The sequence below is a fragment of the Bos javanicus genome, chromosome 17, assembly GCF_032452875.1.
Source record: "Bos javanicus breed banteng chromosome 17, ARS-OSU_banteng_1.0, whole genome shotgun sequence".
Lineage (NCBI taxonomy): Eukaryota > Metazoa > Chordata > Mammalia > Artiodactyla > Bovidae > Bos > Bos javanicus.
Window position 1 is genome coordinate 68,891,446 of NC_083884.1, and position 25,561 is coordinate 68,917,006.

The 25,561-nt window shown below is 52.1% G+C and overlaps 1 protein-coding gene and 1 long non-coding RNA gene across 6 annotated transcripts in view; one reads left to right on the top strand and one right to left on the bottom strand.

Moving 5' to 3' along the window:
- The window catches only part of KREMEN1 (kringle containing transmembrane protein 1), a 99,441-nt gene that overhangs the window by 48,946 nt on the left and 24,934 nt on the right, over nucleotides 1-25,561 (top strand). For 2 of the 3 annotated variants that reach the window (XM_061385255.1, XM_061385253.1), the window contains exons 7-11: nucleotides 273-431; nucleotides 1,555-1,639; nucleotides 3,428-3,584; nucleotides 13,385-13,505; nucleotides 14,278-14,415. In XM_061385255.1, coding sequence (XP_061241239.1) covers nucleotides 273-431; nucleotides 1,555-1,639; nucleotides 3,428-3,584; nucleotides 13,385-13,429 — 446 coding nt within the window. In that variant the 3' untranslated portion in view covers nucleotides 13,430-13,505; nucleotides 14,278-14,415. Of the gene's footprint in view, nucleotides 1-272; nucleotides 432-1,554; nucleotides 1,640-3,427; nucleotides 7,250-13,384; nucleotides 13,506-14,277; nucleotides 14,416-25,561 lie in introns of those variants that run through there. The other variant, XM_061385254.1, reaches the window with a different exon arrangement.
- LOC133229051 (uncharacterized) lies at nucleotides 7,113-10,154 on the bottom strand. Of its 3 annotated transcripts, none has more exons than XR_009730464.1 (3): nucleotides 9,327-10,103; nucleotides 8,118-9,215; nucleotides 7,113-7,527 (listed from the first exon to the last, which is right to left on the bottom strand). It is a non-coding gene; the product is annotated as an uncharacterized LOC133229051 (long non-coding RNA). The 3 variants fall into 3 exon arrangements; XR_009730463.1 differs by having other exon boundaries at nucleotides 7,113-8,238; nucleotides 8,791-9,215; nucleotides 9,327-9,614; XR_009730462.1 differs by having other exon boundaries at nucleotides 7,113-9,215; nucleotides 9,327-10,154.

Consider the following 25,561-nt stretch of genomic DNA (forward strand, 5'->3'; position numbering starts at 1 on the left):
ACAGATAGGAAACAAGAGGGCCTTCCAGGCTGAGGGACCATAGCTGCAGAGGCACAAGGGAAGGACCACCCTAAAGCATGTCCAGGAGTCCACACAGAGACATCAGATGGCTCCTTCAGAGCCAGAGCCTGGCAGGTTCTGCTCTGGGGCCAGGGCAGAGAATTGCCCCCAGGACTGAACCAGAGAAAACGGCCCCCTCTTTGTAACCAGTGCCACCTCCTCTTTGGCGTCTCCACCTGCTTTCCCCCAGCTAATTCCTTTTGATCTTCCAGCCATCAAGGAAGACCCACCACAGGAGAAGCCCACTGACAACCAGATGCTGGCCGAGGTGATCACGGAGCAGGCCAACTTTAGTGTGAGCGCTGCCCGGTCCTCCAAAGTCCTCTATGTCATCACCACCAGCCCCAGCCACCCACGCCAGACTGTGCCAGGTAGCTGTTCCAAGACACCATCAAAGGGGTAGGAGCCACAGAACTTGGCAGCAGCACCCTAGGCAATTACAGAAACAGGGTGCTCTTGGGTGTTTCCCTTTCCGAGGTGGCTTGGGGGTCCTGGCTCCATGACTCTCTTTGTCCTGGCCTTGGAGGGACATCTTCTCTCTGGCTTGATTCCTTAGTCCTTAGGCAAAGTGCTCACCTCTTTTAGGACACGGTATGTAATAAGCTTATCCAGTGTTTTCCACAGCCCCAGCTTGTAGCTCGCTAAATGCGTAGGCAGTTGCCAGAGCTCTTTCCTCAGTCATTGGGCAGATCTGTAAGTGCTTTAATGATGCTAGGCTGTGTTGTAGGTGCTGGACTGTATAGAGAACCACACAAAATCCCTGCCGTCCTGCCACTTGTAAGTGGGAGGAGAAAGACAAGAAGCAAAATGAGAAGTCAAATAGTGACCTGAGCTGTGAAGACAGGCCCCACAGGAGTAGGGTAGAGAGGGAGCAGTAGTCCTGTGGTCTAAGCTGGGTGACTTGATTGGACACAGACTGTCGCTCCCTCTTTTCTGCGGAGGAAATTGCAGTCTTTAGGAGCTGGTAGAGCTGCAGATACCATTAGTGATTCCCCGCTCTAAAGGTTTTCCCCTGCAGGACTCAAAGCAGGGAGTCAGGCAGGAGAGCCCCTCCCTGTGTGTCCTGTCCTTTGCGTATCTGTAGCATTCCACAGTTGACACATCCCATTCCTCAGATGAGGAAACCAAGGCCTAGAGAGGTTATGTAACTCGTCTGCAATCACACAGTGGTCCCAGCGGTGGAGATGGAATGTGTACCACCCCTTTTGACTCTGAGTTGAGTGTGCTTTGGACCACACTGCCTGCCTCTCTCCACAGGGGAGTCAGGAACTAGGCGAGGTGCTCAGAAGGACTGGATCTCCATGCCAGCCCTGCTCCAGCTGCATCCTGTGGCCGCACCCACCTGCCGGGAACCCCTCAGCCAGCCTGCCCCCCAACCCCGAGCTGCCAGGGCTCCCTCAGGGCTCCACACAGACCTCCTCCTGAAAACTGAACTCACACCCAGTCCGAAACTCACCCCTTGTGCAAACTCACCCCTGTGTTTTACACTTGCAGGATGGACAGTGTATGGCCTGGCAACACTCCTCATCCTCACAGTCACAGCCATTGTAGCAAAGATACTTCTGCACATCACATTCAGGTGAGTACGGGAGCTGCCCGGCCCCAGGAAGGGAAGGGAATTTTCTACTTCGTTTCAGTTGTCTGAAAACACTTATAACGTCAGAACACAATTCCAAAGTGCTCAACACGGGGCAGTGTACAGCCGTAGACATTTCTCATTCTCTGTAGAGTGAATTGTCCAGCTGGACAAATCTCACTAAGGTTTGAGGGATTGTGTTTGCTCCCCTGTCTAGAGGATATCATTTCAAGGAGGACTGAAATAGTCTGGGCATAAAACAGGACAATTTCCATTGTTCTGATTTGTGCTGTTTTGTGATTTACGTAAGAGCAAAGATTCCTAGGGTAATACCAGGTATGTTTCCTGATGCCGTCTAGAATCTGTGAGACAGTCTTAGGCAGAGAAGTTTTATTAACTACTGTTTAATAATTATTTTAAAGCAGTTATTTAGGAAGCTTATAATAGCTTCACCCTTCAATTCTGACCAATTTGGGGGGAAAATTTTTTTTCTTCTCTTATTTCCACTATTCAGGTTTAACTGTTCTGCCTCTCAGGAAAGGGGCGGTTGTTCACGCACAGGAGGCTGTGCACCTACAGAAGGGCTTGCTCATCTTCCTAGACCTCTGCTCTGCCTTTCCTGTGGTTCCCAGTCCAGGCTCTCTCCATTTCTCTTTTCCCCCTACCTTTATTGAGATAATTGACATAAAGTGTCCTCCATTTCAAGGCCTTCCTGAGCGTTGGTGTAAAAGCTACCTTTTCCCCAACTTTCTGGCTTGTGCTCTGACTCGGAGTTTTTTGTTTTTTGTTTTCGGTTGTCCTGGATCTTTGAGTGGGGGCTACTCTCTGCTGCAGTGCGCAGGCTTCTCACTGCGGTGGTTTCTCTCGTTGTGGAGCACAGGGACTAGGTGTGCGGGCTTCAGTACCTGCGGCACGTGGGCTCAGCTGTGCAGCTCAAGGGCTCCAGCCCACAGGCTCGGTGGTTGCGATGCATGGGCTTAGTTGCCCTGAGGCTACCACAGACTTTCATACATTAAATACTGGCTCCTCTATTGCCCTGTAAAGGCTGCCCTTGGCCACTTTGGCACTACTCATAGGCCTTGCCACCCTGCACTGTACATTTTTCAGGGAAAACAATGTCCTTATTATTGTTTAGTGAGCTTCTAATATATATTTATTTTTCCTTTTTTTGAATCACTGTTCACACACTCCAGGGAAGCCTCTTAGGCGTAGTCCCGTCTGTGTGTCCCTGATGGCAGGGAGGGGGCGGGGTAATCTCTGGGGCCCAGCACCTCACCATGTACCGAGACCCCAAAGCTCGTGTGCATCTCCCACCTGACACCCAGTCCCTCTGCACTTTCCCCACCCAGCAGCCCGAGGGGCTGACACAGGGAGTGGGGCAGGCAGGGAGAAAGGCAGGGCCCACTCCCAGCAGAGCAGGTTTGCCTTCATCCTGTTGAGGTAGGTGAGCTTCTGAAAAGGTCATTCGAAAAGAGTTTGTCTGCTTAAAAAGAGAAGATTTTTGAAAACTCATAATCTCTCAGGCCAGCCCTTTCCAGATTAGAATAATCCTACCAGCTAGAAGGTTCTTCGTTACTCTGAGCTGGGGCCTGCCCCACTGCACTGCCATGCCATGGGATTTGGGTCACGTGCCTGGCGATCCCTGCAGTCTCTAAAGGCAGCTGTTAAGTTTCCCCAGGCCTCCTCACCGAGGGTCCCATTTTATAGGTGCAGGTATCTCATGAAATGGTAGGTTGCTTTGGATGCTTAGTTCTGTTCTACTTGAAAAATTAAGATATTTTTGTTTGACAGATCCCATCGCGTTCCTGCCTCAGGGGACCTTAGGGATTGTCATCAACCAGGGACGTCAGGGGAGATTTGGAGCATTTTTTACGAGCCTTCTACTTCGATTTCCATCTTTAAGAAGAAGCTCAAGTGTCAGAGTCAACCAGATGACCGTAATCCTCTTGTGAGTGACTAAAAGCTCTCCCTCCGTGCCCAGGACACAACATCCCTCTGCACTCGATGCCCCTGGGGACTGCCTCTCCCATGGTTTCCTTCCACCGACTCTTCCCTGCCTCACCTTTGGCCTCCTCTGGGGCAGCAGTCTTCCGACTGGGCGGGCACCTGACACAGGGGCCGCTTGGCCTGGATTCAACCTGCTTCATCACCACACTCAGGAGAGAGACTCAAGGTCCCCGGTCTGTGCCCCCTGCATCTCACTCTGATCTAGGAACAGGGGTTGGGACAACGGGGCCTGAGGTGACGGGGTGATTGTGTCAGGCATGGGGCTCAGGTACATTCTAGACAACTGTCAGGTAGTGGGTAAGTAGCACTTCTCAGTTTTGTCCATGCACAGATGGCTTTCTCCTGGTCTTTCTGCTTTGGAACAGGCCAGGCAGAGAGAGTTCTGAGGCTTTCCCGAGGGGTGGCCTGGTCCAGTACTCCTGGGCGTTAGCCACCCCACCCATGATGTAGGCCCATGCTCTGCGCTGGCTCTGGGCTCTGGGCAAGGATGGGTCTCCTCCAACTTGGAAGGCCGTCAGGTCAAACCTGACACCTTCACCCGCGGCTACTTTCTATGGCTTCTTTGTGCAGCTTGGTGACCAGCAGATAGGTTTGAGGGATGATAGGTTTGAGGGATGGTCATAAGAAATGTCCAGCCATTCACGCAGCAGACTTCACCAAAAGCTTTTCTAGGTGCTCAGTACTCCTCACTGGGTTTGCTGGCCTCGTCCCTGAGCAGCTTGAGGTCCCATGGAGCCCAAGCCAAGCCCCGTCTGGTGACTCCTAAGCTGCCTGTCTGTTCAGAACAGTGTATATGGCGGAGCATCCAGGCAGCATCTTATGACCCCAGGCACCAGCAGTCCCTCCTTTAATTTTCCCTCCTTTTAAAAGAGGATGAGAAATTCCCCGTGGCCTGGGCATTCGGTGGTCTCCATGCCCCTTCTTATGGGGATAGGGTGGGCTTTGGAATGGCTTGGTGGGAAGGAGAGGGCTCTTGTCCCTGGTCCCACATCCCCTGCACCACCACCCCCCTGCCCTGACCCAGAGGGGAGCCACAGAGAGTGGTGTGCAGAGTGCGGAGGGAGGGCGTGGGAACTGGAGCCCCTCTGGGAGAGGCCTCCGGAGATGGAGAGCTGCAGCTGCAGTGGCCGTGGGTGGTAGAGTCAGTGCCATCCCTCACAGCAGCTGGGAGGCGGGCCCGGCCCCCTGGCCTTTCTAAGAGAGAGGCTCTCCTGTGGCCACGTAGGCCTCGGGCCTCACCGCTCCCTGTTTGGGCACTTTGCCCCCCTCCCCCAGCCCCTGGGCTACTCCTTGTTTGGCCTTCCCTGGGGGTCTGCCACACTGGCAGCTGTGTGCACCCGGCTCCCAGAAAGATACAGGGCCACGTGGGGCCGCAGGGAGGTGACCCCAGCAGCCAGAGACACTGGGAGCTGGCAGGAGGGGAGAGTCAGAGTGGGAGACGGAGCAAGCCCGCAGGAGGGCGGGGGCACTGCCCCAGGCCCTGGGGGAGGCTTTGATCTGGAAAGGCAGTTCCCCCGGAGCAGCTGTCTGCCGGCCCCCGGGATCTGGAGACAGGCCTGCCACGTGCAAGGACCACTGGGATGTATGGCATGTGCAGTCTCCCCTCCAAGCTATTCCCGGCCTTTGTGGAATCTCCTCTCAAACACAAGTGTCAGGTGTGTGCGGTCACTAGGTCCCTGAGTAACACAGAGGGAATGTGGGATCGCGGCCGGGAGGGCTCTGCCTGACCAGGAGCAGTTGCTCGAAGCTGCGGGCTCCCTCTGATCACTGGCCCTGGTGCGTCCTGTGGGCCCACCTGCTGTCGTCACACTTGGTGACTTCAGGTCACCGTGTGTCTGAGCAGCCGGAGGAGCCCTTTCTCAGAGATCCCCAAGGTGCTGGAAGCCCAGTGCTATCCTTCCTGCCACCCCAGGTGCAGCCCAGTGACCCAGGATCCACTTACCATCCCAGGAGCAGCCCTGGAAACCCACACCGGCCTCAGAATGGCACAGGGGGAGAGGGCCATAAATTGTCCCAGGCCGAAGTCTGTAAGCCTGACCTGGCCATGGCCTTGGCTGGAACCTGTCAGTCACCTGCCCAGAGGGGCCCCCTGCACCTAAGTAAACACTTGAGACACAAATTGCCCCAGAAGAGGGGAGGTGTTTACACCTAGGAACACCCAAGGGGGCAGCACTTGATCTGCTAAGAAACCACTTCAGAGGCGAGAAAGTAGGGGTTGGAGGGGACTGGAAAGGGTGACCCTGAGAAAAGCACACAACACGGGCTTAGGTAAGAGGAAGTGTAGAGGCTCCGGGGACTGTGGTGGATCAAAGCATCCCTGCTCTGGGGTGATGGGGTGCTGCTGGGACCCAGGCCCCTCCTCAGCCCACACCCCACTCTGGCCAGCTGGGGAGCCTGGCCTCTTGGCCCGTGGAGAAGGCGAACAGGGCTCGTGTTCTTCCCCAAGTGGCCAATGGCACACAGAACAGAGAAGGAAGAGGAATGAACCCAGGTGCCCGCACATCAGAACAGGGTTGAGGCCCCCCCCACTTTCTGGGCGTGAGCGAGGTAACCAGGTTGCTGTAACTTCTGAAATGTGGGCTCTGGCTCAAGACTCCAGTCGGCCAGAAACCCACAGAGATCAGAGCACTTGCAGGCGCAGCTGTCCTGGCCCTTCTGCCAAACCCAGGGGGGAGGGGGCGGGCCACCCCTCCCCAACCGCCTCCCTGCCCATTGTCAGCCCCTGGCAGGAGTGGTCGGACCTGCCTGCTCCGTATCCAGCCAGGCCGTGCTGACCGCAGTGTCACCACGCCTCTGTGAGTCCTGGCACTTCATCTTCCCGAGCACTTGCAGGTGGACGGCCTCTGAGGTCGGCCCCTGGTCTGACCACACCCCGGCCTCCCGTGGAGCCGGGCCGGCCCACAGCCCGCAGCCCTCTTGGTTCCCAGTCTCTCTTGCTGTTTGATGTCTGCTTTTGCTGCCACCTTGGGAATGTTTAACCTTCTGATTGTTTCCTCTGGTGTCTCGTTTACCTTCCTCACTGTTCTACCTCCTGGCTGGGGCTCTCAGCTTAGCCGCCCTGGTGTGGGGTGTTTCTCTTCCAGCCGCAGCTGCCTCCGCTCAGGCTGGCCAGCTCAGGGGGATGGGGCCTCACCCTCGGCCTGCAGACCCCGGGGGGCCCATCTCCTAGGTTCCCGTCTTGCCGAGTTGAACACACTCAATGAGGCAGCAGTGGGGTGTGGGGGAAAGTCCAGGTCAGTCTGCTGCTTCAGAAAGGACGTGTCGCCAGGAGCACATGGTGGGGGTGGGGGCTGCTGCCGCGGGGTCCTCACGGCGTCAGGACCGCCCACACCCAGACTCACCTTCCCAAGGGGCTCCTGACTCTGGATGACAAGGCTTTACCTGTAAATACGCTCTTAATATGCAACTTTGAGAATAAAATAGAAACATCATGTATTTTAAAATATAAGATGAAGTGTGACGCACTGTATACAATTTAATATATATTTTTAGGATTTTGTTATTTAAGAAAATGGAATGTAATGGTACTTAACTTTTACAAAAGAAAGAAAAATGTTATTTTTACCGTCTGGAGAAAATAAATATTCTCATTGTTGTAGAAACTGCGATGGGCCCAGGGTTGTTGTGTTTATAGGAGGCTCCCAAGACCGTGGGCCAGGACGTTGCTGTGCTAGGGGACCGCAGGCTTACCCCAGGTCACTGCCTCCCAGTCGCTCAGCTATCGTCTGTGCCTCTGACCCCCAGCCGACCTCCGAGTGGTGAGGTCTGAAGAGTTGGGATCCCACACCCACAGGGCGGCCACAGGCGAGGGCACAGGACCCCGGGTCTGAGGTGGCCTCAGGCCGGTCAGTCCAGTGTCTGCTCCCGTAAGATGCACAGCACACCTGGCTCAGGAGGTCGAGGAGGTTGGCAAGCTGCATGGCTCTCATCCACATGGTTCCCTCTGCCTTTCCGAGCAGCCGGCACTTCCTCTACCCTTCCCCCCACCCACCCCTTCCTTTTTAACAACAGGGAAGAAGCGTGGGTGTGAGTTGCCCTCTCCTGTGAGGGCTGTGCCCCCAAAGCCCCTTTCACTGGGTCCTGAGGAAGCCGAGCATCAGCCTGTGGGACCCAGCTGCAAGGCTGGGGGTGTAGAACAGGGAGCCTGTAAAGGATTTCCGTGGAGGAGCAGCGTCAGGTTCCCAGTTGAGAAGCATTTCCCACTTGCACTCGGGAAATAGGTCAGAGTGAGGTTAAACCAAGGGTGAGGAGGCCAGTCAGAGATGCTGAGGGCCTACCCGGGCCCCCAGAGCGGCGCTATGGTGGGAGGGGAGGGCCTGAGAGAGAGCTGGCTGTCTCCACAGGGCCCGGCTCACCCCTATCGCTGCACCTGCCACGTGACCTTGGGTGAGCAGCCCCTCAGGTACCTGTTTTCTCACCTGTTAGGTGAGGGCAGTTACAGGGCTCAGGTCACCTGGCTGTGATGAGTTGTTACCTGTGGTATGTTTTCAATAAGCGGTAGCTGTTCCTTGTTTTCTGGAATGCAGCTGGTAGGTGAAGAACAAGGTGCTGCCCAAGTGTCCTGACTTGGCTGCTGAGGAAAGAAAGGCCAGTCTCTGCGGTAAAGGACACGAAAAGAGAGGAAACGTGCTGAGCTCTGTCGGGCTGAGTCGAGGGAGGTCCCCATGGGATGTGGAGACCGCACTGTCAGACCCTGGACAGGCGGCCTGAGGCCCAGGGAGGGTCAGGCCTGGGGGCTGCGGCCTGTGGAAGCGGAGGCACAGCTGACATCCCTGGGGTGTGTCTGGGCAGGAGCAGCTGAGGATAGTGTCACGGACACACTCAGGCAGGTGGAGGGGAGCCAGGGCAGGGCTGGGAGAGGGGGCAGCCCCAGGAGCCAGGCTTCCGCCCCGCCTGGATCAGGCTGCTGCTGGCTCTGTAAGCCCCCAGGTCCAAATTCTCAGGACGCGATTGGCCGGGCAAGGCCTCCAGCACTGCCACCTTAGACACAGACGTGCTTCTCGGACTGCCGCCTGGACCACTGGCCTGAGAACCCCTCGCGTGCTTGTTCGAAATGTAGGTTCCTGGGCCCCACCCCAGACCCACCAGAATCCCGGGGAAGACCCTGACTGATGCCGGCGCTCACTGAAATCTGAACACCCTTTTACCTCGTTTGAGAAGTTTGGTCAGTAGTCACCTTCTCCTCTGAAATGAATTGTCCACTCATGGACAGCGGCCTTAAGTTCCACTGGCCGCTTCCTCCGCTGTCCACAGAGTTCTGGTTCCTCAACTTAGAAGGCCATATCGCTCCAGAGATTCATCGAGGGACAGAGAGGGCAGGGCACAGCAGTCATTCCAGACGCTTCTCCGGAAGGTGGTGCCTTGATGTGGCGGTTTCACCACCGCCCCTCCCCCGCCCCACCCTCAGCTGGCGCCTCAGAGGCCGGTGTCAACTTGAGCATTCGTTTTCTCTGAGTTCTCCTCTTTCCCAGAAGCTCTTGCCTGCCCCTGAAGGAAAATACTAATATTTTTAATGGCTATTGGAGAACAAATGGGGCAGCCTTACTGGTGAACTTCTTAGAGACGGATCCGCCTGCAACAGAAAAATACATGCAGTCAGAACGCAGGCACCTGTCCTGCCTGAAGCAGGGCCAGGACGAGCCCTCCTCCCGGCCCATCTGAGCGGACTCAGGGGACCACTGACCTTGACCTCGTCTCCTTGTTCTGAACCTGCAAAATGGGACACTAAAACCCGCCCGCCCGGGAGCTGGCACCAGGGCAGCGTCAGCCTCATCCTCTGTCAGGCAACCAAGGGCCTCCCTCCAGAGACGAAAGGCCTGGACAAGGACGACCTTGTCTTCAAGCTTGAAGATCACATGACCATCCCCTCTCCCCACTGGGCTGTGTGTGCCTGAAACTGCAGACGGTCTCTGGAACACAGAGAACTGGGGCGCCTTTGTTCCTCTGTGGCAGGGTCGGGTCCCCGTGGGGGATTGTTTTTGCTTGGCTGAAAGGGGCACTTTGGGGATAGAACATTTCAACCTCAAGAAGCAGCAACATTTGCTTGTAGCTGGAAGTCTCCCTTCCTGGTCTCCAGCTGTTGTCTGGAGCCACTGGGCCCCTGCTGAATGGGACCACGCCCGGCAACTGGGCGCAGACAGCACCGGGCTGGCCTGGCTGTGGACCAGGACAGGCCTGTCACCAAAGATTCCCTCAGCCCTCTCAGAGGTGGTCACTGGGCCCTGGAATGAACTTGCCTGCTGTGGATGACTGGGCCAGGGAACCGGGCTGCAGAGAGAAGCATTTTAGAGGGAAAACAGATCCAAGCTCGAGGTCCAGAGTAACTCCTCAGGTGGGAAATAAAACAAAAACAGGAGAATCTGAAACAGCCAAGCTTCTTGCAACAGAGAACCTTCCAATCTCTTATTTCACTCTCAGGAAATGTCTATTATTGTCCCTGTTCAAATGAAGCCACTGAACTTCTAAAAAAGCAGAATTGGGGGCCTGCTGTTTGGCAGACTGACTGTATGAATACGTCTCATGAACTCACTTTAGTTGCTGGTACCAAAGATAAAGTCAAATCAAGAGCAGTGGAAATTCAAACCTCCTGTTAGCCAGACATGGGGCAGCTTTGCATGGGCTCCAAGGGAGCTGAGGGAAGCTTCTAAATGTCCAGGGATGCTGATGGTGATAATAATAAGAGCAGGTACCCTTTTTGTGGTACCTTGTGTGCCAGACACTGTGGTCAGCCCTCCAAGTCCTCCCAGGGCCAACCCAGCCTGGGAGTTGGGTTTTCTCCGAGGCTCGGAGAAACGGACAGGCCAGTGGAGGGCAAGGCCAGGATTGAACCCCTGTCTGCTGGCTGCAAAGCCAAGGCTCTCGGTTCCTGGTGCTCTGCAAGCCCCTCCCACCTGGGCAGGGGCGTGGGTATCTGAGGGAGGCCCCACGGCCTTCCAAAATCTCCCCCAAATATCAGACATGTTGCCTCCAAACAGCCCAGAGAAAAAGTACAGATCAGTGCCTGCAATAAGGAAGGCATCAAACCTATGCTTCTTTACCTGTTTGAGAACACAGACTCTTTCAGGAATCAGATGAATGTCATGAAGCCCCTCCCCAAAAGACCTCACCTACAAAAAAACAGAAATTCTCTGGAGATTCAGAGACACCCCAAAAACCCTTCCAAGGACTTCAGGTTCATAGTCTCTCCGTGAAGCCAAAAGCAAGGGGTACCTGAAAGTTAAAACTAGACCAAGAGAATAATAATAATGGTAACCATGGACACATTTTACTGATCACTCATCCAGTGTCAGGTGCTCATGCCAGGAGTTGACCAAGTTTTTCTGCAAAGGGCTAAATCAAAGTCGCTCAGTCATGTCTGATTCTTTGCAACCCCATGACTGGGGCCGGCCAGGCTCCTCTGTCTGTGGAGTTCTCCAGGCAAGAATACTGGAGTGGGTAGGCATTCCCTTCTCCAGGGGATCGTCTCAACCCATAGATCAAACCAGGTCTCCCGCATTGCTAAATAGTAACCATTTTACCTTTCCTGGCTCCTACAGTCTCTGATCTCTGTCACATCTCACCTCTGCCTGCAGTGGTTGGGGGCAGCATCCCCCACGGGCTGGGACCATGGCCCATCCCCAGGGAACCCCAAGGACCCCAACACTGCAAGTCCTCAAGCCTTGGGTGACTCCGTGAGGGGGTGGGGAATTGGCAGTGGGAGGCGGGCACCAAGGCCCACCCCTCACAGCCACAGACAATAAACAGAAAGTCCCCTACACATGAACCTTCAAGTTGCAAGCTTTCAAAGATGCAAACGTACATGCCAGCCCCTGTATGCCAACTGTGGTACTTCTACACTTTTCAAGGTACTGTCCTGTAAGATAAAAAAATGTTTTTTGGGCTTCCCTGGTGGCTCAGTGGTAAAGAATTCACCTGCCAATGCAGGAGACACGGGTTCCATCCCTGGGTCGTGAAGATCCCACATGCCGCAGGGCAGCTAAGGCCACGAGCCACAACTGCTGAGCCTGTGCTCTAGAACTGGGCAGCCACAGCTACTGAAGCCCTCACTCCAGGCCCCATGCACTGCAACAAGAGAAGCCACCGCAATGAGAAGCCCCCACTCTGCAACTAGACGAAAGCCTGCACAGCAGTGAAGACCCAGCCAAACACAAATAAGCAAATAAAATTATTTTTTAATGTTTTATTTTGTGAGTCTGTTTTTTATGTATGTATTATTTATGTGGGAAGTATTATAAACTTATTACCATACAGTACTTTATAACCAGTTGTCTTAGCCGGGTACCTAGGCTAACTTTGTTGGACTTACGAACGCAGTCTCAGAACGAAACTCATTCGTATAAGTAGGGGACTCACTGTATAAACAAATGGCAGGTTATGTGCCAATAAAACTTCATTTATGGACTCTGAAACCTGGATTTTATATAACTGTCACACGTCTTTTGATTCTCCCCCGACAATTAACACGTGCTCTTAGCTTATGGGCCATAGGAGAGCAGGCAGCAACCCCGCAGGCCAGCCCTGGGTGCCAGGCCAGCCACTTCTCATCCATCCTGTTGAACGCGTCAAATGGCTGGATGGGTTAGGGCTTCTTATCATCCCCATCTGTTAGATGAGGACACTGAGGCTCAGAGAGTTTACGTAACTCACTCAGGAAGCACAGGCTTCGGGACTTGAACCCATCCCCAAGCCTGTTTGCTTTCCTGAAAGACAAGCCAGCTGGGTGAGTTTAAATTGTCCAGGAAGGAAAAGGTGCTGGTGGGGAGCAGAAAGAGGTCCCTGGGGGCGTGAGGTGGTGATAGGGGAGGTGCTTTGCTCGAATGGACTGCCCCGCAGGGTGGGTGGGGAGCGACTGGTTTCCTCCAGAGAAAGAATGCCCAGATCCAGAACAGCTGGTGGCCCTCGCATTGTTTTGCCCTCCCAGGGTCTCTTAATTATAACCAATTTGCCACCCTCAGCAATGCCTTGTTCTCCTCTTGCTAATACCCATGAGTTAGAACCATGACTCAGACTCCTGGCCAACCACTGGGCTAAAATCACTTCTCTTTCCCACGTGGGGAGCCCCAGTCTCTTAGAAACTGGGCTTCTCAGTCCCACGAGGCAGCCAGGGCTGCCCTTTTGCACGTGGCCTTGCTTGACTGAGCTCTGCCATCAAATCTCTTAGCAAAGAGTCTCAGCAAAGAATCTGTTTCCCTTTCTCCAACTCCATGCCTCCCCAGCTGGCTCTCAGGGCAGGAAACTTACTTCACAGGTGGCCCTTGGCCCTTTGCCACTTCTCCATCCCCACTGAGTCATTTGCAACTTGGGCCCAAGGCTTGGGAGCCTTCCACCCCAGAAACACACTCGGGGCCGTACCTCTGTCTTGTTTGGGGTGACAGGGACCAGAAGCCGAACCTGAGGAAGGCATCCCCTGAGGGGTACAGGGAGGAGACAGGCTTGCTGCCACACCTATGTAGGTAACCTTAGCCAAACCACAGGGCTTCATGGGGGAAGCCGTGACTCCTCATCAGAGGAGCATGGAGACCATGAGCTCTGGACTTATGGGGGCCAGGTTCCATGCGGGGTCCACCATGGAACCGGCTCAGACCTCAGGCAAATTACCTTTCTAACCTCAGCTGACTCATCTGTAAAACAGGTCTAACAGTAGTTTCTCAGAGAGTTGTTGTGAAGGTTAAATACCATAATAAAGGTAAAGTATTCAGCTCTGGCAGTAAACTAAGGTGGTGACACTCTATAACCACACAGGTCTGGAGACAGTCAGCATGTCGAAGGCCTGGTTCACAGTCCTGACTCTGCAAACAGGAGCTGACTCCCACGGTTCTGCAGCCTGACCTCCCGGGGACCACCGAGAGCAGGGGGACCTCAGGTGCGCCCTGCCTGTGGGACTGAAACCTTGTTTATCAAATTCCAAGCACACAGTGCACCGAGAAAGGGTAGCTCGCTCCTTAGAAAATAACTCCTGACTCAGTTCATTTTAAGTAGCTAATTTCCCCCCAAAATGTTCAACATGTGTCCCTATTTTGTAAAACTATCTGCTGACCATCACCTTTTCAGCAACATTATCTATTGGGTGAAAATACCCTTCTCTGCTGGCCTCCTGCCTGCAGTGGATTTTTTTTTTTTTTTTTAATCTGTTGCTTCAGGTCAGGAAGCTTCCCTGGTGGCTCAGTCAGTAAAGAATGCACATGCAACACAGGAGATCCGGGTTCGATCCCTGGGTCGAGAAGATCCCCTGGAGAAGGAAATGGTAACCCACTCCAGTATTCTTGCCTGGAAAATCCCATGGACAGAGGAGCCTGGCAGGCTACCAACAAGAGTTGGACCCAACTTAGTACCTAAACCACCATGTTCAGGTCAGGAACAAATGCAGAACTTGGATGTCCTTTTATTTCCCTCATGGCCCCAGGTGGGCAAGCGGACAGGCCAGCCCCGAGGCCCAGCTCGCCGTTCCCCACTGTCAGGACCCTGCCTCCTCCGCCCTGGCTCTCCTGACTAGAGCCGCCCCGGTTCAGACTTGCTCGCAGTGCCCCCAAGTGGTATGATTAGAGAGCTGCAGCTGAACCGCAGCCTCCAACAGAGCTCTGGGCCCTAACCCTGAAGACTAATCCAGGACACTCTCTCTCACCACTGACACCTAGGAGTTCTTGGATTCTCAAACTGTCTGCCCAGAAGGCCAGTCCTCTGAGCCCTGACCCCACGGGACCCAACAGCAGAAAGATCTTTACTTAAGAACATCCTCTTTGTCTTCTTATAAAAAGAACACATTGCATCAGCAGGTAAGTGAGCAGATGAGTTATTCTACTTCCATACTATGAAATGCTGTGTCAGCATTCAACACATTTTATTTGATGCATTTATATGTAGCTTGAATCTTTTATATTCTTGAATTACATGTGCAATTTTGGGGGGAAAACCACATTGTTTGTTTTTTTAATGGAAAGTGTAAACAAAACACAAAGAGCAACATTTGCCTCTCGCTGGCACACCACTCAGAAGAAAGCGCTTCTTTCTTCTGTCGAAGAGTGAAAATACTGGGACAGCCAGCCCTGAGAAGCAGCACATCTCCGACCTGGGGAGGTCACCTGGGGTCCCCATGCTGGGCTGACAGCTGCTAGCCTTGCCCACCCTGACCTGAGCCACCCCCAGAGGCACCTGCTCCTGTAGGGGGCCTCCCCAAAGCCTCTTTCTCCCCGGGGCCAGCAGAACACTTGGCTTGTAAGCCAAAAGTTCCTTCTCTTTGTTAACTACAAAATAAACATCTCCAGGCCCCCTGGGCTACTTGCAGTACAAATGTTTATGCCTTTGGAAAGAGAAAAAAGACTCTTGCAAGTTCTCCCAAGCAGATGGGCGCCAAGTTTGTAATTAACCCTCAGCAGTTGGGGTGTCTGATCTTCCGCCAACGGGTCTGTAGCAGGTTGGGGGGGGGTGGCTGATGTGGGTTTCTGCTATAAATTTGCTTTTGATGGGCTTTTGAGGCCTTGGAACGCTCTCTGGAAAGGACACTGGCTATGCCTTTAAAACTCTGAATTAGGCACTAGGGACTCACCCCTAGAGAAAGCCCCCAACACAGCAGCACCCATTCCAGGTGAAGGGCTGTGAGCAGCTACAGCACTCAAACCACCTGGGGGCGAGACCCCTGATGTTGGGTGTGTACACAGAGGCAGGCGGAGCAAGGCTAACGGTTGCTGAAGATCAGGTACTTTGTCCTGTCAACAGTGGACATTGATTAAACATCCGAGGACCAGGCTCCCTGCTAAACTCAACACACTTTGTATTATTTCATTTGAGCCTCCCAGCCACCCACTAGGGTGAGTATAGTTATATTCACATTTCACAGATGAGGAACCTAAGTCTCAGAGAAATCAAGTCTTCTTTTTTCTTTTTTTTTCCCCCAGTCTCGTTTAATCCCAACTAGTTAGGTCCTCTTCTTCAGACAGAAGGCAGCTCTTGCCCAAGGTCATCAACCTGGTGACTGGAGGGCAGAGCTGGGACTGAAACCCAGGGCTTTGCAACTTCAAAGTCACCTCTGGCCATCCCTGTGTGGTTGTGCTTCACTAACACAAAGGGCAGTATCGCCTTTCAGATCCCTAGAAACAATACCAAACTCAAAACCCACCTGTGGGGTAGGTACCCAGAGGGAATGAGAGGGCCAGCTGTCAGCCCCCACATCCTGAAGCCTCTCAGGAGAGGCTGGGGGAATCTCAAAGGATCAGCCTCCTCCATCTCTCTACTGGGGAAACTGGAGCCCAGAAGGCAGAATTCATGCCCCCATGTTGCCACCAGGACTTCGCCTCCACAGTCCATGCCCTTCACATGACTCCATGGAGCTTCTTGAAAAGACTGAAGCTGGTGGCAAGCACTGGACGTGGAAAAGAGGGCAAAAGCTGATCTTCCAAATTGCTTGGGTCTTTGGTCTTAGGTGGAGGGCATCACCCAGTCTAAGGGTGTTTCCTTCTGATGCAGAGTTGGCCATGGACTGCTGCCATCTTTAGCTCCAGCATCATGTGCATTCAAGGCACCCTTGGTGTCAACAAACAGTGTTGGGAGCCAGTGTGTGTAGAGGGTCTCCAGATTTTTTATGGGTGGGACCCAGGAAAGAAGTCCTTCTCTGTACTTCATTTCCTCCCACATCCTATTGGCCAGCACTAGTCACATGGCCTCAGCTGGCTGCAAGGTCTTCTGGGAAATGTAGTCCTGCAGGAGAGGCAGCGTGGGACATGAAATAGGTCCGTTGAAGGCACTGTTTCTGCCACAACTATTCAAAAATCCCACAGTCGTATCAGGGCCTGAAATACCTCAAGATCTGAGGGAGGTCCAGGGTGAGTGCTGCTCAGCATGTAGTAGGAGCAACAAAGGGTGAGGCTGGAGAAGTGGGCCGGCCCAGCGTGAGAAACACCAGCGGAAAAGTAGGAAGGAGAGAGGATCCTGATTTGCAATCAGGCCCTTGTGGCTCAAGTCCCTGACATCAGTCCAGCCACAGCAGGAGAGGGACAGGATGGTGCCAGAGCGAGAGGCAGAATCTTCCGGATGAATGTTAAGGGAAACCCAAGAGCCCTGAAGATGTTCAGAGAAGGCCCCACCAGCCAAGAGTCCTGGCCGGCTTTCCAGAAAAGAAGAGGATGCGAGGGGGAGCTGGAAGAGAGGAGAGGAGAGAAGCAAGCACAGGGTGCCAGAGAGGGAGTTCTGAGACAACAGCGACTCGTGCCAGCAGGGCCCACTTCCCGTGAAGGCTCAACTGTGGGGACGCAGGGCCGCACGTTCAGAAGGGCCCCGAGCTCTGCTCTGCTGTCACCATCTTGAAATTCCTAATAATTTTCAAAGGAGCCCCACTTTTTCATTGTGCATTGGGCCCCACAAAATTGTGTAGCAGCCCTATGTCCAGCGGTATGGATGTGATGACCCTGCCTCCAGGGCAGAGGTGCTGCTGACAGAGGCTACTTTCCAGCCTGATCGTACAACAAGGCAACAAGAAATGGAACTGGAGGCAGCTGTGGGGGGCTGGGGTGCGGTCAGCTCAGGTGTGTATTGTTCCTTAACGTTCTGAGGTATAAACATTTAGGAGGGACTGGTTTCAGATTCTATCCATTGGGAGGAAAAAGATGTTAGCTGGTGAGAGATTTTTTTTTTAATTGAGAATGATGAACTCAGTAAGAGATGTAATTTTTTGTTTAAATAAGATCCTCATATTTTATTTTATTTATTTATTTTGGCTATGTGGCACGTGGGATCTTAGTTCCCCACCCAGGAATGGAACCTGCCCTCACTCCCACACACACATTAGAAACACCGAGTCTTAACCACTGAACTGCCAGAAAAATCCTGAAACATGATGTTGAAGATGACAGACGATGGATGAAGTCCAGGTGCCCAAATGGGGAAATGAGGGCATTGGATTGGAGCAAGGTTCATCCTAATCTTAGGAGTCTCTACCTTCATATAACAAGAGACATTCAAGGAGGCCTACCCGTACGGTTTTTTAAAACCAGTCCTGTTGTTGGTGACATTGCAAAAGCAGGAAGCAGGTTAACTAAGCCAAAAGGGAAGTGGCTGTGGGTGGTGGGGATGGGGGTCCTCTTCAAGTCAAAGAGAGTGTCAGACACAGCTGGCAGGTTGATGGGACCAGCCCTCTACTGCGTTACCTGCAACAGGCCACAGCCTTAAGGGAAGAGGAACCTAGTGCAGTGAGCTCGACCTCGACACAGAGCTTGATTCCAAAGAGGAGGAATGACTAATAATTTGCTGAGTACACACAGTACCAGGCACTGCGCTACACACCTGTGTGAGTTACGCTTGGCTGCATGACATATCCCGTAATTGAGAAGTTTGTAACAATGAACATGTGTTATCAGCAGTTTCCCTGGGTCAGGATTCAGGAGCAGCTGAGTTGAGTGGCTTTGGTTTAGGGTCTCCCATGACGTTATAGTCAAGATGTCAGCGAGGGAGCAGCTTTCCACTGTGGCTCAGCGGTAAAGAACCCACCTGCCAATGCAGGAATCTTGGGTTCCATCCCTGGGTCAGGAAGATTCCCTGGGGAAGGAAATGTCAACCCATTCCAATATTATTGCCTGGAAAATCCCATGAACAGAGGAGCCTGGCAGGCTACAGTCCATGGGGTCACAAAAGAGTCAGACACGACTGAAGCGACTAAACAACAACAACAGCCGGGGAGGGTGAAAGGAGGAACACCCCAAAGGAATCCAGCTCAAGTCACAATATAAGCACATAAATGTGTGGCTTGCTCAGGGTCAGTGGTAACAGTTGCTTAATGGCAGAGGTGGCCTTGTCACTCAGTGACATCAGTGGTCTTCAGGCCCCAGGCAGGCTTCTCTGAGAATGTCCCAGAACCAAGTTGCATGTCATTTTCCTGTTGGTCAACATCCTGGTGTACGTATTTCACTGCAGAACCTCACGGGAAGGAGGATTTGGGCATCCCTGGATCTCCCAGCCAGACACCGGCCCCAAGGACCGCAGTCCCACCATGACTTCAACCACCGACTTTGAGTATCAGCGGGTGGCCTGGGCCCCCAGCAGAAAACAAGCGTAGTGAGTAATGACAGGTGAAGCATGCGCCCTCGGGGCGGGCCCACACGCACACGTGAGAGAGCCCAGGGACCCTCGGACAGCATGCTGAAACTTTGTGGGAGGCTGGCCACCCCATCTTTGGACCAGACCTGCCTAATTTACCTCTGGTTACAGACACCTTCCTAAAGGCCAGGACCAAGTGATTTAGGGCACAATCCAGAGTGTCTGCCTGTAGGGCCCCCTCCCAGTGGAGGCACGCACCCCTCCAGCATCCTCAGCAGGTGGCCCTCCACCCCTGCGTGCACCTTCCTGCGGCCGGAAGCCCCTGCCTCTGCAGGCAGCTGCTCCTGCACTTGACAACACAGCTCTCGCCTGTCCAGCCCTTGTACTCTTGCTGGCCAGAAACGTGGGCCTTGTCCTGACCTTTCTCTCAGTCCCATCCGCTGCCCTTTGTCTCTCTGCCGCTGCTGAGGTCAAGCCATGACCACCCCTTCCTGGGAGACAGCAGTAGTCTCCTTGGAGGTCTCCCTACTCCTGTCCATTCTCCACCCTCCCACAGGGGGGCCTCCTGAACCCAAAGCTGACCAGCTTCTTCCTGCCTAAACCTGTCCACAGCCAGACGCCAGCCCCGAGAACCCCAGTGCTTCCAGGATAACAGGGCTCGTATGAGCTGGCCTCAACTGACCTCTCCACCCTCATTAAGAAGAAGGAGAGGCACTCGTCCTCGTGATGGCCCAGTCTGTGGAGTCTATTTCTCTCTAAATAAATCCTTTTCTTATCTATCCAAAAAAGAAGGAGGAGGAGGAGCCGGAGAAGGAGAAGGGACTTCCCTGGTGGTCCAGTGGTTAAGAACTCGCATGCCAGTGCAGGGTACTTGAGTTCCATCCCCAGTCTGGGAAAATCCCACATGCCGTGGAGCACCTAGGCCCATGCGCCACAACTACTGCGCCGGTGCTCAAGAGCCTCAGCTAGAGAGTAGCCCACACACCGCAGTGAAGACCCAGTGCAGCCTAAATGAATAATAGAAAGTTGAAAGCAAATTTTATCAACTTAAAGAAGATGATAGTGGTGATTGCCAACACTTTACAGCACCTACCAAGCTCTGGGCACTGTTTAAATGCCCCAGACTGCCGTGTTGACACCTTGATTTTGACCCAGTGAGACCCATTTCTAACTTCCGGCCTTTAGAATGATAAGGGAATGAATCTGTGTTGTTTGAAGCCACTAAGTTTGTGGCAGTCTGTTATAACAGCCATAGGCAATGAATACATCCTATTCGAAATTTAAATTGAGAACTTTAAAAAAATCTATTAATTTGCTTAAAAATAACAATGAGTATATTTCTTGTTATACCAAGAATATTTTTATTTTAAAGTAATTATATTTTTAAAAAATATTAGTGTGAAGATGGCTTAAAAAAAATACTTTTGCAAATCTTTTTATGTCTGGCTCCACAGAATGATGGCTGGATTCCCATGTCTGCGCCTGCATTCTGTCTGTTGTGATGTAGTGTTTGGGTTGAAAATATGAAGAAAATTCAGCCTCAACAGATAGGAAGGTGGAAAAAAAGGAGGAGCATTTTCAAAGCATTTTCAGATAACAATGGCTATTTTTCTTCGATATAAACTAAAATGCGAACGTGGCAGTTTCTCAAAGGTTACTTGCAGTGTGGAGTCTGAAACCGTATCAATGGTCTTTGTTATGACGTCCTTTGAGTGATTCTGGCCTTGATGCCCCTTTGCTGCCCAGAGGAGCTGGCAGTCCCCTTGCTGGGGGGACCATGGAAGGTGCTGGAGGTAACCCGGCCCTAACAGGAGGTGGGTCAGGGGAAGGACAGAGGTGACAATGGGGTGGGGGCGGCGAAGCAGTTCGGGACAGTGGCATTGGATTCAACCACCTGAGATCTTTAGAGGCCGCTGGTGACAATATGACACTGCCCCATCCCCTCCCCATAGACAATTACACCTCCAACAAAACTAACCCTAAGACACAAACCTTCGTGCACATTGGAAGTAAAATAGCTTCTCTCTTTAGATCTTCTGTTATCTTCTAGCCAGATTCTGGCCAAGTTTGTCAGAACCACCTCCGCTCATCTCTCTGGTCCTGGAGTTAAGACAAGCTGAGTGTGAATGCAGGTCCTGCCATGCACCGGTGTGCCCCTCAGTACAGCGGGCGTCTTAGCACCTGTCCACCAGGGTTGTAAGGGTCCTGAGAGGAGGCTTGTGAGGCACGGTGCCTGGCGTGTGCACGTTCAAGTTTGCTGTGATTATTGTAGGAATGCAAGTGACCTTCCAGGGGCCTCCAGCTGGCTCCTGCAGCCCAGATCTTTCAGCCAGGGCCCAGGACTTGGCGAGGTCGGCCGAAGTGTCCACTCTCCCCTCAGCTCCATAACTTGGGGTTTCCCTGGAAGCCACAGGGCTGGGGAGGGAGCAGTCGATGAAAATAATCCACAAACAATCTATAATAAGAATAGCAAAGAGTTTTATTTGAGCCAAACAGAGGACAATAGCCAGGAAGACAGGTTCTCAGATAACTCTGAGAAACTGCTCTGTAGAAGCATGGTTTTCAGCACAGTTTTAGGTCTTGTCAGAACAAAGAACATCAAATGCATCAGGGATACATTCCTCCAAGTTTAAAAAAAGAGCAGATCAGCATGGACACAGTGAGTCAGCGTGGCCTTGGCACCTGGGAAGGGAGTCTTAGCATCAGGGGAGAACAAGCAAGCATTGGCATCCCAGGAAGGGAGGCATTTAGTCTGTGTTTTTATCATGGTCATTCCTTACATGTAGTCAAATATCCCTTTTTATTTTAAATCAAAGCAGACATGCAATATATGTTTAATAAGTCACAAATGGGCCATACTAGTTAGCATAAAATTCAAGTTAACTCATGTATAAGCCAGAATGACTCCCCCGGACCCCAATACGTTGGACATTTCTTTTATCAGAGGAATACAAGGAAGTGTCTCAAACACAAGCAACCTCTCCATCTCTTCTTCCTACAGAGCCCAGAGCCGCTGCAGCCCCTTCCAGAACGATGGGCTTGGGGAGGCTGGGTTGGGGGTGGGGGGGACACAGGTCAGGAAGGCAGCACATTTGTCCCACAAAATTGAATAAATATTTACCATTTTGCTTTAAAAAAGAATAAATATTTTAAAGTAGAACGCAGACTAGGTGGCATAAACTACAGAAACACATTTTCTCACAGATCTAAAGGCTGGAAGTCCAAGATCAGGGTGCCGGCAGGTGTGGTCCTCATGAGGCCCCTGTCCTCGGCTTGCAGACGGCCGCCCTCTCGCCACTCTGCACGCGGTTGCCCCGTGTGCACATGCGCTCCTGGCATCTCACCACGTGCCCAGATTTCCTCTTCTCCAGGCGTATCAGATGAGGGTCCACCCGAATGACCTTGGTTTAACTTAATCTCCTCTTTCGGTCCACACGTTGTTACTTCTTGAGACACCAGGGGTTAGGACATACACGTATGAATTTGGGAGTGGGCACGATTCAGCCCTGCACAGGTCCTGAGAGCCTAGTTTTGTCTGAGCCAAGGGGCTGCAGGCAGTGGGGAGAAGCACAAGGGAACTGGGCGTGGGAACAGGCCCCACGATCAGAGGAGGAGAGAGGATGCTGCCTGCTGTCGAGGCCGTCCGAACGCGGGTTGTAAAAGGATTTCCAGACAGAGTGTTGCAGAAGGGAGGAAGTTTATTCAGAACAAAGAGCAGAGATAGTGTGGGCTCTCTGAGCTCAGTAGGCTGACTTTGCGACAGACCAGAGAAATCCGATGGGCTGCTGTTAGAACAGCAGGCCGGCTCAAGGGAAAGCCAACGCTTTCATGGGTTAGAAGCCATTTTTATAGCTTCAAGACAAAGGGAATTCCTGCTGAAAGGGTGGCATTAGGTGATTAGGGCACCAAGGGTGAGCACTGAGGTGGGCATTTTTGCCTAATACAGGCTCAGGGAGCTTGCGGGTGATGATCAAGGGGGCTTTTGGCAACGGTTTCAAAGGGGCTCAGAGAATCCCATGCACAGAGCGAGCCTGGTGGGCTACAGTCCATGGGGCTCACAAGGAGTGGGACATGACTGAGTGACTAACACTTTCTAACACTTTCACAAAGGGGCTCAGTCAGTTCCTCAGGTGACCTTGGTTCTGGCATCTGTGGCCTTGGGATGGGACTCCACACCTGCCACAGAGATCTTTCTGGGAAGCAGAGGAGCCAGGAGTACATACCGTGTCTGTACTCCAGCTAAGTGGCACAGAATCCAATGGGCGGTCTCTGTCTGGCCGGAGCTTCACTGGTAGGCCCATAGCCACGTCAAGGCCTGAGGCCTTCCGGAAAGTAGAAATTGGAACTTGGATGTCAGCCCAGCCCAGCAGAGGGGGCCTGGGAAGGAGATAGCTAGGGAGGCAGCCATGAGGGCCACAGGGCCCAGGGCGAAGATAACATTGAACATGCACCTCCCTCCTGGGCCTCTCCTTGCCAGAGCTGGGTGTTCGCCCACAGGCCCTGGACAGATCATCTCTGCACAGCCTCAGCCTTCACCATGACTGAGAAATACTCCTGCAGTTTCCGCAGCAACCCCTGAACTTCCTTTCACTGTCTGGACTGGCTCAGGCTTTCTCCACATTCTTTTCAACTTAATTGACATTTATACAGCTTCCTACCCCCAAATTGCAGAATCCACATTCTTTTCAGATGTACACAAAACATTTACCAAGATAGACCATATTCTGGGCTATAAAACAAACCTCAGTGAATTTTAAAGGATTTGAGTAAGCTTCTGCCTTCAGAAATTAAAAGAGAAGAAGAAAAAGAAGAAGAGGGACTTCCTGGGTGGCCGGGTGGTCAAGAGTCTGCCTTCCAATGCAGGGGATGTGGGTTTGATTCCTGGTCAGGGAACTAAGATCCTGCATGCTTCGGGATAACTAAACCTGCATACTGTAATGAAGAGCCAGAACGGCCAAAAACAAGAAGAGCAGGAGAAGGAGAAGGAGAGGAGTGGTCTTTGCTGAGTGTGTAGAGCTTCTCCGTTTGGTCTGCAAAGAATATGATCAATCTTATTTCAGTACTGAGCATTTGGTGATGTACATGCATAGAGTCGTCTCTTGTGTTGTTGGAAAAGGGTGTTTGCTATGACCAGTGTGTTCTCTTGACAAAATTCTATTAGCCTTTGCCCTGCTTCATTGCCTTTTATTCCAGGTATCTCTTGACTTCCTACTTTTGCGTTCCAATCCCCTCTTGATGAAAAGGACATCTTTTTTTGGTGTTAGTTCTAGAAGGTCTTGTAGGTCTTTAAAGAAACAGTCAACTTCAGCTTCTTCAGCATTAGGGGTCTGGGCATAGACTTGGATTACTGTGATGTTGAATGGTTTGCCTTGGAAATGAGCCGGGATCATTCTGTTGTCTTTGAGGCTGCACCCAAGTACTGCATTTTGGACTCTTTTGTTGTCTATGAGGGCTACTCCATTTTTTCTAAGGAATTCTTGCCCACAGTAGTAGACATAATGGTCATCTGAGTTAAATTCACCCATTCCCATACATTTTAGTTCACTGATTCCCAAGATGTTGATATTTACTCTTGCTATCTCCTGCTCGATCATGTCCAATTTACCTTGATTTGTGAACCTAATATTCCAGGTTCCTATACAGTACTGTTCTTTTCAGCTTTGGACTACACTTTTACCACCAGACATATCCACGACTGAGTGTAGTTTCCATTTTGGCCCAGCCACTTCATTTTTCTGGAGCTATTAGTAAATTGCCCTCCGTTCTTCCCTAGTAGCATACTGGACACCTTCCAACCTGGGAGGGGTTCATCTTTGGGTGTCATATGTCTTTCCCTTTTCATACTGTTCACGGGGTTCTCGAGGCAAGAATACTGGAATGGTTTGCCATTCCCTCCTCCAGTGGACCACATTGTGTCAGAACTCCGCACTATGACCCATCCATCTTGGGTGGCACGGCATGGCTCATAGCTTCATTGAGTTATGCAAGTCCCTTTGCCATGACAAGGCTATGGTAAATGAAGGAAAGCTATGGCAAAGCTAGACAACATATTAAAAAGCAGAGATATCGCTTTGCCCACAAGGGTCAGTACAGTCAAGGCTATGGTTTTTCCAGCAGTCATGTATGGATGTGAGAGTAGGACCATAAAGCAGGCTGAGAACCGACAAATTGATGCTTCTGAATTGTACTACTAGAGAAGACTCTTGAGAGTCCCTTGGACTTCAAGGAGATCAAACCAGTCAATCCAAAAGAAAATCAACCCTGAATATTCATTGGAAGGACTGATGCTGAAGCTCCAATATTTTGGCTACCTGATGTGGACAGCTGACTCACTGGAAAAGACCTTGATACTGGAAAAGATTGAAGGCAAAAAGAGAAGGGGGCATCGGAGGATGAGATGGTTATGAATTTGAGCAATGGACATGAATTTGAGCAAACTCCGGAAGACACTGGAGGACAGGGGAGCCTGGTGTGCTTCAGTACATGGGCTGCAAAGAGTCGGACACGACTTAGCATTGGAACAACAAAGTGGTCTTTGCAGATATAATTAAGAGTTGTGAAGTGAGAAGATCATCCTGGATTATCTGGGTGAACCCTAAATCCAAAAACAAGTATTTTTAAAAGAGAGACACATGAGGAAAAGGTGTTACGAAGTCAGAGGCAGAGGCGGGAATGACGTAACCAAGGAATGCCAGGTGGCCACCAGCAGCTACAAGATATGAAGAAGGATTGTCTCATACAGGCCCCTGAGGGAGCATGGCCCTGCCAATACCTTCCTTTCAGTCTTCTGACCTCCAGAACAGTTAGAGGATAAACTTCTGTTGTTTTGAGCCACCGAATATGTGGTAATTTGTTGTGGCATCCTCAAGAAACTAGTATAGAAATGCATATGCAATT